General features: G+C 36.5%; 1 protein-coding gene across 3 annotated transcripts in view; it reads right to left on the bottom strand.

The window, feature by feature from the left end:
- The window catches only part of LOC140344615 (palmitoyltransferase ZDHHC15-like), a 29,623-nt gene that overhangs the window by 3,759 nt on the left and 11,416 nt on the right, over positions 1-14,448 (bottom strand). For all 3 annotated transcript variants that reach the window (XM_072431905.1, XM_072431906.1, XM_072431904.1), the window contains exons 5-11: positions 13,292-13,361; positions 12,612-12,644; positions 10,533-10,653; positions 9,648-9,780; positions 4,597-4,723; positions 1,481-1,593; positions 686-757 (exon numbers count right to left, since the gene is read on the bottom strand). In XM_072431905.1, the coding sequence (XP_072288006.1) occupies positions 723-757; positions 1,481-1,593; positions 4,597-4,723; positions 9,648-9,780; positions 10,533-10,653; positions 12,612-12,644; positions 13,292-13,361 (632 nt within the window). In that variant the 3' untranslated portion in view covers positions 686-722. The remainder of the gene's footprint in view (positions 1-685; positions 758-1,480; positions 1,594-4,596; positions 4,724-9,647; positions 9,781-10,532; positions 10,654-12,611; positions 12,645-13,291; positions 13,362-14,448) is intronic.

Raw genomic sequence — 14,448 nt, 5'->3', positions numbered from 1 at the left:
GTAAGAGGGACGCCCTGTGTGTTCTGCATTTTGACCACATTGAAGATCCAGTCTGGGCCTGGCCAGTCTACCTGTTTTGGTCTGTAAACCTTGTGGGCCCCATCTGCCACTCCCTCAGATTGGACTGGGACAATAATTTATTATACACACCTTATAGGCTTTTTTTTTAATGGTAGAAATAGATAAGGGGGATATTCCCAAAACCCTATTGAAAGCATGAACCTGGAGGGCTATTTGAAAGTCTGGCTTCGCAAAACCACGCCAGCCTATATATGATATAGCTCGACGGTGACTCACCGTTGGTTGTGCTGAGTGTCTTGCTGGTAAAAATCCCCCACCGTGGACAGTCCCTGCTTCCTCCACAGGCAAAAAGCCTTTTAATAAATTCCCTGGGAAAAGAGTGGGTTCCCACAGACGGGTAGGTAAACAGAGAAGGGTAGGCTCATCCTCCTAATCTTTCTCCAGGTCAGGAGGAGGATATTGTGCTTGATTTCTGAACTAATCAGAACACACACACAATTTTTTCCCTGCATTTCTATGATTTGCAAGTTACAACTATGATTTTGCAAAGTGTGTTGGAATGCTAGTTTCTCACACACTTGGTATACTGAACATAAAAGAAGTGACATGACAGACAGGCAAGTAATCTAAAAACTAATAAATCTATTGAAAACAAAACACATACCTTAACTTTGCATTTTCAGCTTCAACTGTGCCAGTAACTATGTGTCTATTTCTATAGCTATGTGCGAGGAAACTGGAATAAAAAATGATACAATATAAAAAAGTGATTTTGTTGACAAAAATAACTTGTTCTCCTGAACAATTGCAGTTTTGGACATGTTATGACAGCTAAAGACAAAGTAAAAAAAGAACTGTAGACTCCTATTTTTTCTGAATTTTCTCTGGAGACCCCAGGTTTAAACACCCTTTTCTCCTATTTTTCAACAACAAATGTCATTCAGCTGCTATCTATATTGTACATCGAACCCCCTTGTAATGCCTTTTGCAGGTGGGTAGAACTAGGAACTGCAATGCGGATTTTCAGAGCCCTTAAAAAGAGAACTTGTGGGTGAATAAATCCTCACAAAACTGATTTTGATGGACTGAAATGTCATTTTTGTTTGTATTTAAATGTCAATCTCCAGCATGTACAGATATATACCTGAATAAAGATAAATAAAGATTCACTAGGGTTTGCATGAACAGAAGCCATTTTGTCTAAATGCAAAATGTGTAAATGTTAATGTCCCTTTAATCCACTGATTTACCACTGTAAACCAGCCAAGTCCTTCATGGTCTGGTTTTTATATTTTCAGAGTATTTCTGACTGTTCATCTTCCACTGCAGATGGTTTCCAGTGAACAGATCATTTTAATCTGTACATAATTGTTAATTTTGTCTGGAAAAAAGCCCTGACTACCTAAGAAAATTCCAAACTACTACTTTTTTTTTTTGTTGTGTTCTTTTTAAGCCTCACCTAGATTTTCTTCATCTGTGCCATCTTCGTCATCCCACTGATTCTCTCCAGACAGCAGAGGGTTTTGGGATTCAGAAATAGTTCTCATTGGAAAGGACAGTCCATCTCCAATACTAAGAAAAATAAAAAGTATACACAATAATGGACAATGTAAAATGGTATCAATACTACAATGCAGAAGACATATATATTTTAAATAATTTACATTTTAAAATGTATATGTGAAAGCACTGCGCTCAAAACTTTTGGTACCCATTGTGCTGATTTTTTAGTTACAAGTTACAAGTCACAAATGTCTAATTCTGCTTTAATGACTCCATACTTTTTTTTACCTGAATTTGGAACATGCAATACCGTCATCTAGAACAAATCTTTAACTACAGAAAAAAATGACCCATTTCTGAAAGTAAGTTATCCATGGTCAAAACACAAATTTTATTTCCCTTACTCAACCAGTCACTCAACTTCCCTTTCTTCCACCAATATTACACTCAATAGCCTCCTATTATACAAATTCCCCTATCTTTACCTTATTCATGATTAAACATTCATACTTTCTGCTCTACTAATTTTATAGTCCACACAATTAAGTGTTTCACACTTGTGATGACACTTTTTACACCAGGGGTGCCTATTCTACGGCCCAAAGCTGTCAGATCTGGCCCTCTCCTCATTCCCTCTCTGCTCGTTGTCTTGCAGGGGATGGGGTGCATGCATCTCCTATGCTCCTCTATGAGATTGTGCTGACAGCAGAGGCAGCTGCTCCCCGGCCACCTTGTACTGTGAGATCATCCCAACAGCAGCATGCGAGCTGTGTCTGTGTTCATACAGCTGTCATTATCCCCATGTATAAACTGTTATATCTCCTTCACTAATTGTTAAAGGAATGTGAAATTTTCAGGGTACACTGGGAACCCAAATAGCTGCTACTAAACCAAATTTTAGGTGTGCATGTTGGGGACCCCCTGGGGGCCAATCTCATGGCAATGAACATTATGGTACTGCCAATTGTCTGTGCGCTGTGACACTCCTAAGGTTCACAAAACTTCAAGACTGCGTTTAGACTGGACGTGAGGTTGCATTGCAGTTACCCTTTAATCGTGCCATGGCACCCTGCCTAGGGGGAGATGCTCAGTACCGCTTACTACTGCCTGGAGTCAAATCTGCAGACACTGCGGTGCGAGGGGCTGAGAGCCTGGCAGGCTGCCTGTTACACATAGCTGACCACTTACCTTCTGTGACCCTCAATGCCTGTGGAACAGAGGGATGTTAGCAACTGGTCCTGAATATGTAGTAGTAAGAACATGTACTCCTTGACTATCTGTCACATGAATTGCATTTCTTTGTAAGTATCTATTGCAGAGATTCTTGATTTGTCATCTCTTTTATTTGGTGCTTGTACGTTACGGTAACTTGAAACATTTCAATTTCATTTCATTTCAACAGCGGCTTTCAGATGAAAAAAGGTTGGGCTCCACTCTTTGACACGAACTTGGCCTCATACACTTACCGTATGAACCTGCATATAAGCCGACTTTTTCAGCACCCAAAATATGCTGAAAAAGCCACCCGATCCGGCGGGGGTATGCTCAAGTTGCACCAGAGTCAGGGCGGATACACACCAGAGTAACACCGGCGTCAAATTCAAATACCGCACAGTGTAATCTGATTGTCATACAACATTGTATGACATCAGATTACTACTGAAAAAACTCACTTACCTTGTCCCCGCAACTCCTCCTGACACGTCTATCCTCTTCTGTCTTCTCCAGCTGAATGCAGAGCCGAGTTCCGCGGTTTCTGGGAGACATTGGCGCAGGCGGGAAATTTAAATCATTTTGTATTGGATTCAACACAAAATAGCTGTTGAGTCCAATACAAAAAACAAAAATCATTTATTAGATTAAATGTATTTAAAGTAATAAATATTGGACATATTTCGGTGAGTTATGCCTAAAAATTAAAGCCTACAATGTAAAATAAATTTCCATGAAAAAAAAATGTAACACTTTTTGCAATTAGAACGTTAGGGGGCTACAGTGGCTGAATGCAATACCGCTTTCAGCCACTTTTTCCGGAGAGAATCATACCGCCAGGGAGGTTAAAGAGAATTTAGTGGTTGGGTAGGGTACATAGTATACCTACCTAACCACTAAATTCTCACTATGGTATTTGTTAACCATAATATGGCTGTAATGGCTGTATTATGCACGTTTATTTGTATTTATTTTGAATATTGAAACTTGCTGGAGCCTGTACCATTTCCCGCCCTAGGCTTATACGCGAGTCAATTTTTCCTGTTTTCCAAGGTAAAAATAGGTACATCGGCTTATACACTGGTTTATACGGTAGTCTAAATCCATTTTTTATTTTGTTATACTTTGTTTCACCTTATTTATTGATAATATAGTATGAATCAGCGGTTGTCAACTGGTGGTCCGTGGCTCTGGCCCAGCGGGATCAGGAGGAGGACTACGCAGGGGTGAGGCGCACTGGCCAGAGATGCAGGTCATGTGCTCTGTATAGATCACAGGGCCAGGGCAGTGGGCAGGTTGTGTCTCTGAATGAGGGCTGAGCCTGCGATGGGAGAATGGGCAGGTTCTGGCATATTGACGCCACTCTGGGGGAGGTTTCTTCCCTTTGAGTGACACACAGCTCCCTGTGCATGCGCAGTCTGGAGTCTGTAAATTAAGTGGTCCGTGAGCTCCAAAAGGTTGGCGACCACTGTTATGAATGATGTATTATGCACAAATTAGACATTGTAACATAGTAGTCTCTATTACATTATAAACAAGTTTAGGCCTCTACCTCTCCTGAGGAAGCCACACAACGAAAAGCGTCGGGTACAGAGACAAACACCTTGAATTTGTCAAATCCAAACGTCAACAAATTTACCGTTGGAGTTAAGCTTAGTATAAGTTTTCTCCCAACTCTATTATTCTGTACTTACTCAATTACTAAGAAAAATTGTACATTTAAGTGCCTTCCTCTTTGCTTATGTCTTCTGTCCTTTGTTTTTCTGGACCTGGATGATGTCTATAGTTCAGGTAGGTTGTAAGTTCATTACCACTGCCAGAAAATATAATAAACAAGTACAAAAAAAACTGTCAGATTACCTTGTATAGACAGGAATTAACCAAAGATTTTTCCGTTTTCCAAATACTTGCTCCAAATTCTTTCTAATGCCCAGGTGGAAGCCATTTTTATCCGGACCATTGTGGAAAACTGGGACTGAGAAGGCCTCTAAAAGGTACAAAAAAAGCAAATGAGGAGTGAGAAATTATCCACAGATATTAGAATTATTCTTATTTCAGTTAATATATATTACAGCCATTTTGGTTTGCATTTGGGTATGCAATACTGATTCCAGCAAAAAAAAAAAAATATATTCCTGTTATTATTTTTTTATTTTTTATGAGCATCTTAAAATTTTCAGACCAATAGTAGAGGCAAAACAAAACTAAAAACTAACATATCCAACAGGTAACTGGGGACTACCTTCAGCTCAAACGGCTGCCTAAAGAACCTTACACCCAGAGCTGGCATTAGCAGAGGCTACAGTATCTACCTGGTAAACTTGGAGATTAGGAATCAGTCAAGTTCTAAAAGAAAGAGGTTTTGCTGGTTTTACAGTTTATGTTTGGCAGAGCTCCTACTGGTGAAATTAGAACCTAGAAGTATTGGATTGTGTCCATCAATGAACGATAAAGATCTATTTACTATATTTAGTATCTCTCAATCTTCACCATAATCTGCTACTATTACTGAAATGCTGCTAAGCATTGCCCTAAAATTAAAGAAAAAAAAAATAAATGTAAAGAATCAAATGACCAAAGGAAGCATTTACTTCTGTGGTTTCAATAACAAGGAAAACTCTGCCCTTACAATATATGGTATACAAGTCAATTAATTTTTTATTTAGTTGTCACTACTAGCCCGGTCAAATAATTAATTTTGAAAGTGTATGCATGTCTGGTTTAAACTTGGAATTCGGATATTTTTACCCAACATACATGACTGAGCTAAAGATGAACAACAATCCAAAGAATTATTTGTAATGGTTACTGATGGCAAGGAGTCGTGAATATTTAACTTTATTATTTATTCTATGGCCACACATTCAGGCCCAATATTATATCGCAAACCACGATTTCAGCTCAAAAACAGATATACCAAGCACAAATTAAAATAAATAAATATGTAAACACTGAATTTAAACTTTCTGGTCTATTGCTCCTAAGAGCTACAGTTTTTCAGCCAGCCATACCTGTAAATGAGTTATTTAGTGTTATTGCCCTAGAGGCCTAGTAATGTACCATTAGGAATCCTGAAGAAATGTGGGATAATGCTTAATAGCTTTGCACAGCCTAGAAAATATGGTGCAAAGCAACCTCAGACACCACAAACAGAATAGTCCTAATTAAGCAATAATCCCCCATAATAAAGGCACATAATTACTTGTTTGAGAAATCAATGAGTGGGTTGCCACAGCAACATACCATTATAATAATAATCGTGTCGCTGCAGTTTTTAAGCAAAGAAATGTAACACAGCAGTCACAGTGCAAATACAGGGATATTTCTTTTTTTATCAAGGATTCAACAAGATATTTGCCCAACCATGCAATTTGCATGTTAGATAATATGATTATTCTACACAGACACACACATTTTATAAATAATATAAAATGTTCTTGGTTATCAAAAAGTTCTTGGAACAAAAAGTTCTTGGTTATCATCTGTAGAAATACAGGAAAATGGATTAAATTGTGCAGTGCAGAAAAGCATTAAAAGAGAATAGATATGACCTGGTAAAGAAAAAGTTAACCTACCAAAAAAAAAATGCAGAGAAATTATATATTCATTATCCATAATTACAAAGCATGGAAATTAAAACTGGAGGTAAAGCTGGAAATAGATTGCAATTTACTAAAACCAAGCACAGTATCCACACCTACAAAAAAAACGTACTAATTAAGCTATAATTATTTACAAATAGATCTAAAACATGGAGTGTGAAGGACTATTAAAGAAATATGAGGGCTGCAATATTAACACTAAAATCTTATAATGTAATTTCAATGTCACTTCAAAAGTGCTTTTCAATTTTTCTTTAAATGTATTACCACATTTTTTATTTAATGTAAGAAAAAAAAACTTTTTTTAATTTTTTTTTGAAGGGGAGAGTTCACACAGTGAGATTGGCACTTTTTTTCCCCAGAAGGCATTTCCCCCAATCTTGCCTCTGCTTGGTGCGCGATCAGGTCATGTAAGAACAATGACCCAGAAGAAGATGCTGTCGTCAGAAAGAAGAAGACAGGACACCGCCAGACTAACTGGACTAGGATCAGGGAAGGATAGGTGGCTTTCCACCTATAACAGTTTTTTTGTTTTGTTTTTTTTTTTTTACCGATAGGATAACCAAATATTTTAAAGTAGAGCTGGCATGAAGGTTTCTATTCGGACACTTCATTTTATAGGTTATTATCTATATGCCAAGGTACTCCTATGTTGTGAACCCAATCACATAATCCCTGGCTGCAGACTGCAAACGGCTGTGCTATCACACATTCCTCAGACATTGTCCACTATTACTACTACTGGTAAACTGGTCCAAAACAATAATGTGTTTCAGACACTGGAGCAAAACAGGAATCAGTTTAAGGAGCCCAAAAAAGATCTTAACCGAGTTGCAAAATAAATTTAAAAACAATATTTCATAGGACAAATGTAATTCTGCACGATAGGCAACGCTTTAGCAAACTGAATATCGTTCAGAAGAGTTTTAGATCTATATTTATTATAACAGAAACAATTATACAGCATTACCACATCTATAAAGAAGTATGGAAGAATAGACTAATATATAACAATACGTGAATAAAGTAGAATATCACTGTATTATTAGCTACACAGTGCTGCTAACTTATGTCATACCTCTTCCTCACAAAAGCGCAAACACCTCTCTCTTGCACATGTGGGCAATTCTGATTCTAGGCGAGCCTACGATACCAAGCTTTATCAGTTTCGCCCATCCCGCTGGCCAATCAGGAAATAGGTTTTTAATCATCCCTGGCTATTTAGCTAGCTTGAATACAGCACAGTGTTTGTGCAACGTGTCTCCACTAGTGCCAAGCCCCCTAGTTCTGCTGTTCTAGTTCCTGCACACCTGTTGCTTAATTCAGTGTTTCCCCTGTCCAGCTCCTGTGTTAACCCCCTGTTTCCCACTCCTTTGTTTCCAGCCAATTGCCTTGTGCTGTTTCAGTGCTTCTTTCTGTCTGTGGATATTCCTGTGTCACCTGTGCTTCCAGTATCTCCTGTGTTCCCGATGTCTGCGGTGGCCCGTGTCACTGGTGTTTACTGGTATTTTACCCCTGGCTTGTGACCTGACCTCTGTTGCTTAAAGCCTGCCTTGAACCCAGCCTTCCTCGATGACTCTTCTGCTTAGTGATTTGGTACTGTGTATCTTAATCCCCACCCTGGTGTGCCCAAGGACCGCAACCTGGTGGTAACCAGCAGCGCAACATCCTTATCACTAGAGGCTCTAGAGAAGACCTGGCTGCCACTTAGACTCTGCGCCTTGGATCTTCTTGGGCCTCACACCACTTTTGTGCAAGCCCCCTAGTGGCCACCTCTCCTCTAGCATGACAACCAACTTATATGTGATATCAAAGCACTTACAGCAGTGGAAGTTCAATAGATAAAACTTTATATAAAAATATTTTTTTTATATAACGTTATATAAAATATAAAAATATTTTAGTACATTTCCTGCATATAAAAGAAAAGTTACATAGTAGCAATTACTGGAAAAAATAATAATATATATGACTAAACGTATTTATAACATTTTCTGTGAATAAATGCATAGAATTATGCTCTAACACTTGCCTCGTCCATATATCAATGACTCGCCTTAAGATAGTGACTACATCCAAGTCCCTTGGAAATGTCAATTACATTAATGTTTATTAAATGTTCATTAACATAGTCACCTAGTAGTTTAATGATTCCCAGTGCCCAATGATTTAAAGCAGGTGTGGGATACACTGATTTTTCATTTTATAGTTTTATTAGTACTGTCCATGGCCCGAACATTAACTGATTACATAGAATGTAGAGAGCAGGGTTAGATGTGCTCCAGCAAAAGAAGACAGCAACTTGTAGTAACCAAATATATTGGCCCTTTATCATTCCAAAGATTCCCTGAATAAAGTCCCTGAATTTTCATATTGATACGTAACATTGCCTATCAAATATACAACAATCTATTCAGACTCAATTGTAATTCTTTTTAGAAATATTGGGGGTATATGAACTTTCAGAAAGCTAGTATAAATGAATATATCCTGACCTAAACTCAGACCTACACAGTTACCCTTTATGTTGAGCGGTGAACAATAGGAGTGCAAACACATCAAAAACTATTTCTCCATTTTTAGGAAATATATTACAATTCCTATATTTGAGGGAAAAGCTATTCACTTGTTTTAAATGCCAATTTCAAATTTTCATGTTTTTTTTATAAAGACTTCAATGCTGCAGCCAGACTCATCCATCCTTCCCAACCCTCCTCTTCTGCTGCATCTCTTTGCAGTTCTCTTCATTGGCTTCCATTTCACCTGAGAATCAAATTCAAGCTCCTGTGCTTTGCCTTAAAACCCTCCATAGCTTTTGTCCCACTTACCTTTCTGACCTGCAAAAAAAATACTCCCCCAGCCACTCTCTTCGCTCCTCCAATGACCAACAACTGACTCCCTCACTCATAAAATCATCACACGCACAGCTCCAGACGTTTCTAGAGCTGCTCCAACTCTCTGGAATGGTCTTCCTCATCCTATTCCGCTTGCTCCTACTTTCTGCTCATTTAAAAGAGCACTCATAACCCATTTTTTCAAACTTGCCTACCCATATTTTTCTGTCTTCTGAAACCGTCACTACTTCCCACCACATATCTCCCCTCCTATTGTGTGTTAATTGCCCCACCTCCTTGATTGTAAGCTCTTCAGGGCAGGGTCCTCTCCTCCTGTGTTACTGTCTGTATTCGTCTGTCATTTGCAACCCCAATTTAATGTACAGCGCTGTGTAATATGTTGGAGTTATATAAAACCTGTTTATTAATAATAATAATAATCATAATTCCTCACAAATAATTTTAAGCAGCTTACCAAGGGTGGTTCTGTTTAGACCCACTAACCAGCAATGATAACCAAACAGAAACATTAGGCTCAGGAAGAACATCAAAGCAACAAAAAGCAGGAAAAGGACATGGAATTTTGCACGATTGTTTGCTAGATCACCCTGTGTGAACAAGAAATAAAAATATAATAATAATGTCAATGTCATTTTTGCCTGCTGTGCATTTCTGCCTGGTAAATCGCATTCTCTTAAAATATATCTAGCCCCAAAAGCAAAAATGAAATGTCATGTAGCTTATCAGTCCTCTGATGGCTGCATGAAATTTCATTGTCTGATTTTTTTCCCACCTCGATATACTTTTGCCTGAAAATAATGAGAGTGGCTGCCCCCTAGGGGCTAGGATTTGGTAAGCATTGGTAGACACAGCTAGATAGGGTAAAAGCATGCAGCCAGATGTACACTTACAAATTGCATGCCTTAAGTGTGACCAAAACTGAAATTCCTTTTGTATGGGATGCCTAAAATATATTTTGTATTTTAGTGCAGATCAATCAGACAAAAAGTAAATGACATTACTGGGGACATCCAGCACAAACTGCGCTACAGTCATAGTTCAAGTTTAAACAGTCTACCTAACGTTTTTATGAAAAGTAGTAACTAAAACCTGGATAGGGAGCCAAATTTAGCAGTTTAAATATGCACTGATTATGCTAACAATAGCTACCAAAATATTTTTACAAAATGTTTTCAATGACATATAAATCTTTTAATTGGCGCACTGTTCAAGCAACGCCAAACTCTTCTTTTTTTGTACTATAAACAGACAAATGGATAAAAAGTTTGTATCATTATACAAACTGTTTTTCAATATACCCCCAAAAAGACAGAAACAGCACAGATAATAAAATACCTACCGACCAGTAAAGAAGGAAGTACTTAAAAACTGTTGAAGCAATGTACAAACAATACAACATTGAATACGCCAGGAACAGAAGGAAGAATTTGTAGTTAGAAAATCCAATACAGTTGTTTACCCTGAAAAATATTATAAAGCGCAATTGTAATAAGAGATAAAAATCACAAAAAACGGGGTTTAGAGCATAAACTTAAAACTTAAAATAACTCATACACAAAAAATGTTTGAATTTATAACAATTAAAAAATATTTTTTAATTTTTTTCACCACAAAATCCCTTTCTTGAACAGTGAGGGACACATGAAGTCTTTTACCTTCAGATTATCCTGCCTTCTTTAAAGGATTACAGTCCAGGATAACCCTTCATTGTGCCAGCATGCTTCATGCTTAATAAACTCCAAGTGGATTTTACAGCGAGTACAGAAATTGTATTTTTTTTCTTATCCCGAGGGACCTAGGACCTTTTCTTTTCTGAACATCAAACTGAGGGGTTGACGACAGTAAATACCTACTAACAGGCCAACAACAGAAAACTAGATTGGAGGGGGGTGTGGCAAAAAAGAAAAGGTAGGTCTTTTATACAGTGGAGCTGCAGGTAGCCATCCATTCTCCTAGAACACTAGAAATAAATTAAGGCATATTGGTAGTAGAAAGCTTTGAGTAAGTTATTACTAATATATTCATTTTTACCTAGATACAGCCTTTACCTCAATTAAAGTTTCATTTAGATATTAATTTCCAGCACTGTACCCTTACAACCTTTATCAAATTAGATACATAAGAAATTGATTATACCCTACATTTTCTGTCTGCACAGTAGATTATCGATTTTCTGAGGCATTTACACACTATGGATACACTATGGACTTTCCTATGCATTTATACACTATGGATACATATATCTCCCATAAACATTGTATAATTTTAGTTTTTCATTTATCACTTGAATAATGTTTGTTGAATCTGATACAATTACTTTAAATTTTACTTGATGAGAAATTTCATAGATTGTGTCAATGATAATATTCTGAAAAAATCCTTTTGACATACCTATATATAATTACTGATTTTGCTCTGTAAACAATGTATTTATTTTAATTTTCTTTATCATTATTCAATCTCTATGTAAATTTACCGTCCGTTATGCTTGCTTATTATCATATCTCTGAAGAAGCCTATTTGTGGCAAAACGCATTGAATTTATTACACTTTAAGCATGGTCTTCTTCACCAGCCTTTTTTTTATTCCTTGAATATATGTATGTACAATGTTACCCATATACTGTGAAGTGTCAAACAGTTATGGGGTATAGATCTGTCTGGACTTGTTTGCTTTACTAAATGTGTTTAAAATATAACAATTTTGTTTCTCAAAACTATCTGCGAGCCCAAATCCTCTTTCTTTCCCTCCTTTGGTTTGAATGTTCAGGTAAGTTGTTAAACAAGGACTACCTGTACTGCAGGCAATCAATATTTACATGTGCTTATTTCAGGTAATATTTCAGGAAGGAAGAGTGTAAGAGTCTGGGATCTTCTACGATGACTGGTTTGTTTTATTCCTTAATCATTACCTACAAGTTATTCATAATATTTCCTTTACGGAAAAACTTTAAAATCAAATTAGAACTGAAATAATTCAGCATAGCGAATGGAATATTTTTCATACACATAGATTTTATAAAATATCTTTGTCCATGATAGAAAATGAGATTATATATAAACCTGACAATGTTTTAGTTGAACATGGTTTAGAGCCTATCTATTTATCTCAACCAATATAAAACATTTGTCTGAAGCCAGACTTTGACTATTGAAGCTACAATGTTAGTTGTCAATTTCTTTGCAAAGTGCCCAATATAAAATTTGTTCCCCCCGCAACTGTTTTTCACAGGTTTGGTGGTTCAGATTATTGTTTTCTAGTATTTATTTATTTTTGGGATGTACTGTACACTTTATTATGGAGAAAAAATACGGTGTATTTCTATTCAAGGGGTTGTGTTTTGCACTCTTTACATTAAATTGTAGAACACGTTTTTTCTTTTTTTGTGAAAAAAAATAAAAATATTCCCCATACATACCATGGGCAATGATGATCCATTTTCAAGACACACCTATAACAAGATAGACAAAGTCAAATACACCAATTGGAGAAAAAGAAACATTTTCTGAGGGAAATTTTGAAACTACCGATGCCAACTTTTTATTCCTCCAATGACAGAGTATTTACCAACCCTATAGCTTCCAGCTTTTGAGTCCCTGTGCCAGAATAAACAGACTAATAAGGAATTCTCTTTTGATTTGCATACTTGTTCTGAAACCAGTCACACAAGGTATTTAAAGTGGAGTTAATCACACTTCCCTTTACTCCTGTGGTAGTGCTAACATTTTCTGTGGTCTTCTTTAATTGGGACTTTAGCCATAGCACGGGACAGAATGACATCAACTTGTCATTGAAATTGTCAACAGTATACTAAACAGCACATATGCAGCTTAGTGTATAGTCAAAAATAAAAATATGGGCAGGCAGTTTTCCCCAGTTAAATTCCTCTTTAAACTGAAATTTAATCACTACTATTCTGCATGTGAAAAACTGCTGCTAGCAGTCCAAAAGGCATTTTTTCTGCTCTTAGTTCATCTTAGGGCTAATAAATCCATGGCTTAAATAAAAACAATAAATGACAGTCACCTTAGCTGAAAAACCTTAAGCTGCAGATTGCATAATTCTAAAAAAAAATGTGAATAAGTATAGGATACTTACATCCCACAGACAGAACAATGATGGCAGCGATCAGGCTTCACCACCTGGCACCGATCACAAAAACGAATTGCTGAAATATAGAAAGTAGTGTGGTTAATGTATATGGTAACTCCTAGATGTATGACATTGCTTACATGTTTACGGTAGAAATTAAGCAGAAGTAGGTATAACATAAAAAATATTCCTCACTTATAAATACTCATCAATAAAGCAATGTTACAGTAAAATAAACAAAGTTTGCAAGGCAATGTAAATTTAACCTCCTGGGCATTTCACTGATGTCTAGATTTCTGTACCAAAAGCGGTACACTGTTTTTCATGAATTTTTTTTTTTTAAATTGTATACCTGTAACTTAGAGAAATATGTTCGAACAAGGGTCTAGTAGATATCCTGAATATAATAAAGTTTGAAACACACAATCATGTAAAAAACAAAAAAGTATTTTTAATAATAAAATATAATAAAAAACACAAAAATCAGCTTAAACAAGAATGCATAAATAAATAAAAAATACTGAAAATGCAATAATTCGATACTGTATAGAACTAAATTTTTCTAAAACCAACGTCACAAAACCACATAAATATATTTTGTCAGTGCTCAACCCAGAAATTTTTTTAAGCCGGGTGGGAGGAAATTGTAGGTGGGTGGTAGCCCTTGTTTTGTGACCAAACTCTTTAGTAACCACCCAAAAACAGCTGGGTGGGTGCTGAAAATTGCCGGGTGGTACACCCAGCTAAAAGGGCCTGGGGAGAACCCTGCTTTTTATTATTTTGGATTGGATTGGATACAGGACTTTGTACTGAATCTAATACAAAATATTTGAATTTCCCGCTACGAACGCCGTCGACGGGCGTATGCACTGACATCATTACGAATCGCCGAGGGACTCGTAAGTGAACGTTGAGTGTTCTAAATCTTTGCGTACTTCCATGCAAAAAGCATTACATGTTTTGCATGGAAATTTATTTTAGACTGTAGGCTAGAATTTTTAGCATAACTCACGGAAAGATGTCCAAAATTTAATAAATTTAATATTAAACTTAAAAAAAAAATTATAAAACATTATAAAACAAAAAATAAATAAAAATACAAAAAAAAAAATAGTGTGTAATGTAATGTAACTGCACAGTAGCTTATATAATATATATATATA

This window comes from Pyxicephalus adspersus, chromosome Z (genome assembly GCF_032062135.1).
Source record: "Pyxicephalus adspersus chromosome Z, UCB_Pads_2.0, whole genome shotgun sequence".
Taxonomy (NCBI): Eukaryota; Metazoa; Chordata; class Amphibia; order Anura; family Pyxicephalidae; genus Pyxicephalus; species Pyxicephalus adspersus.
This window is presented reverse-complemented; position numbering and strand designations above follow the sequence as displayed.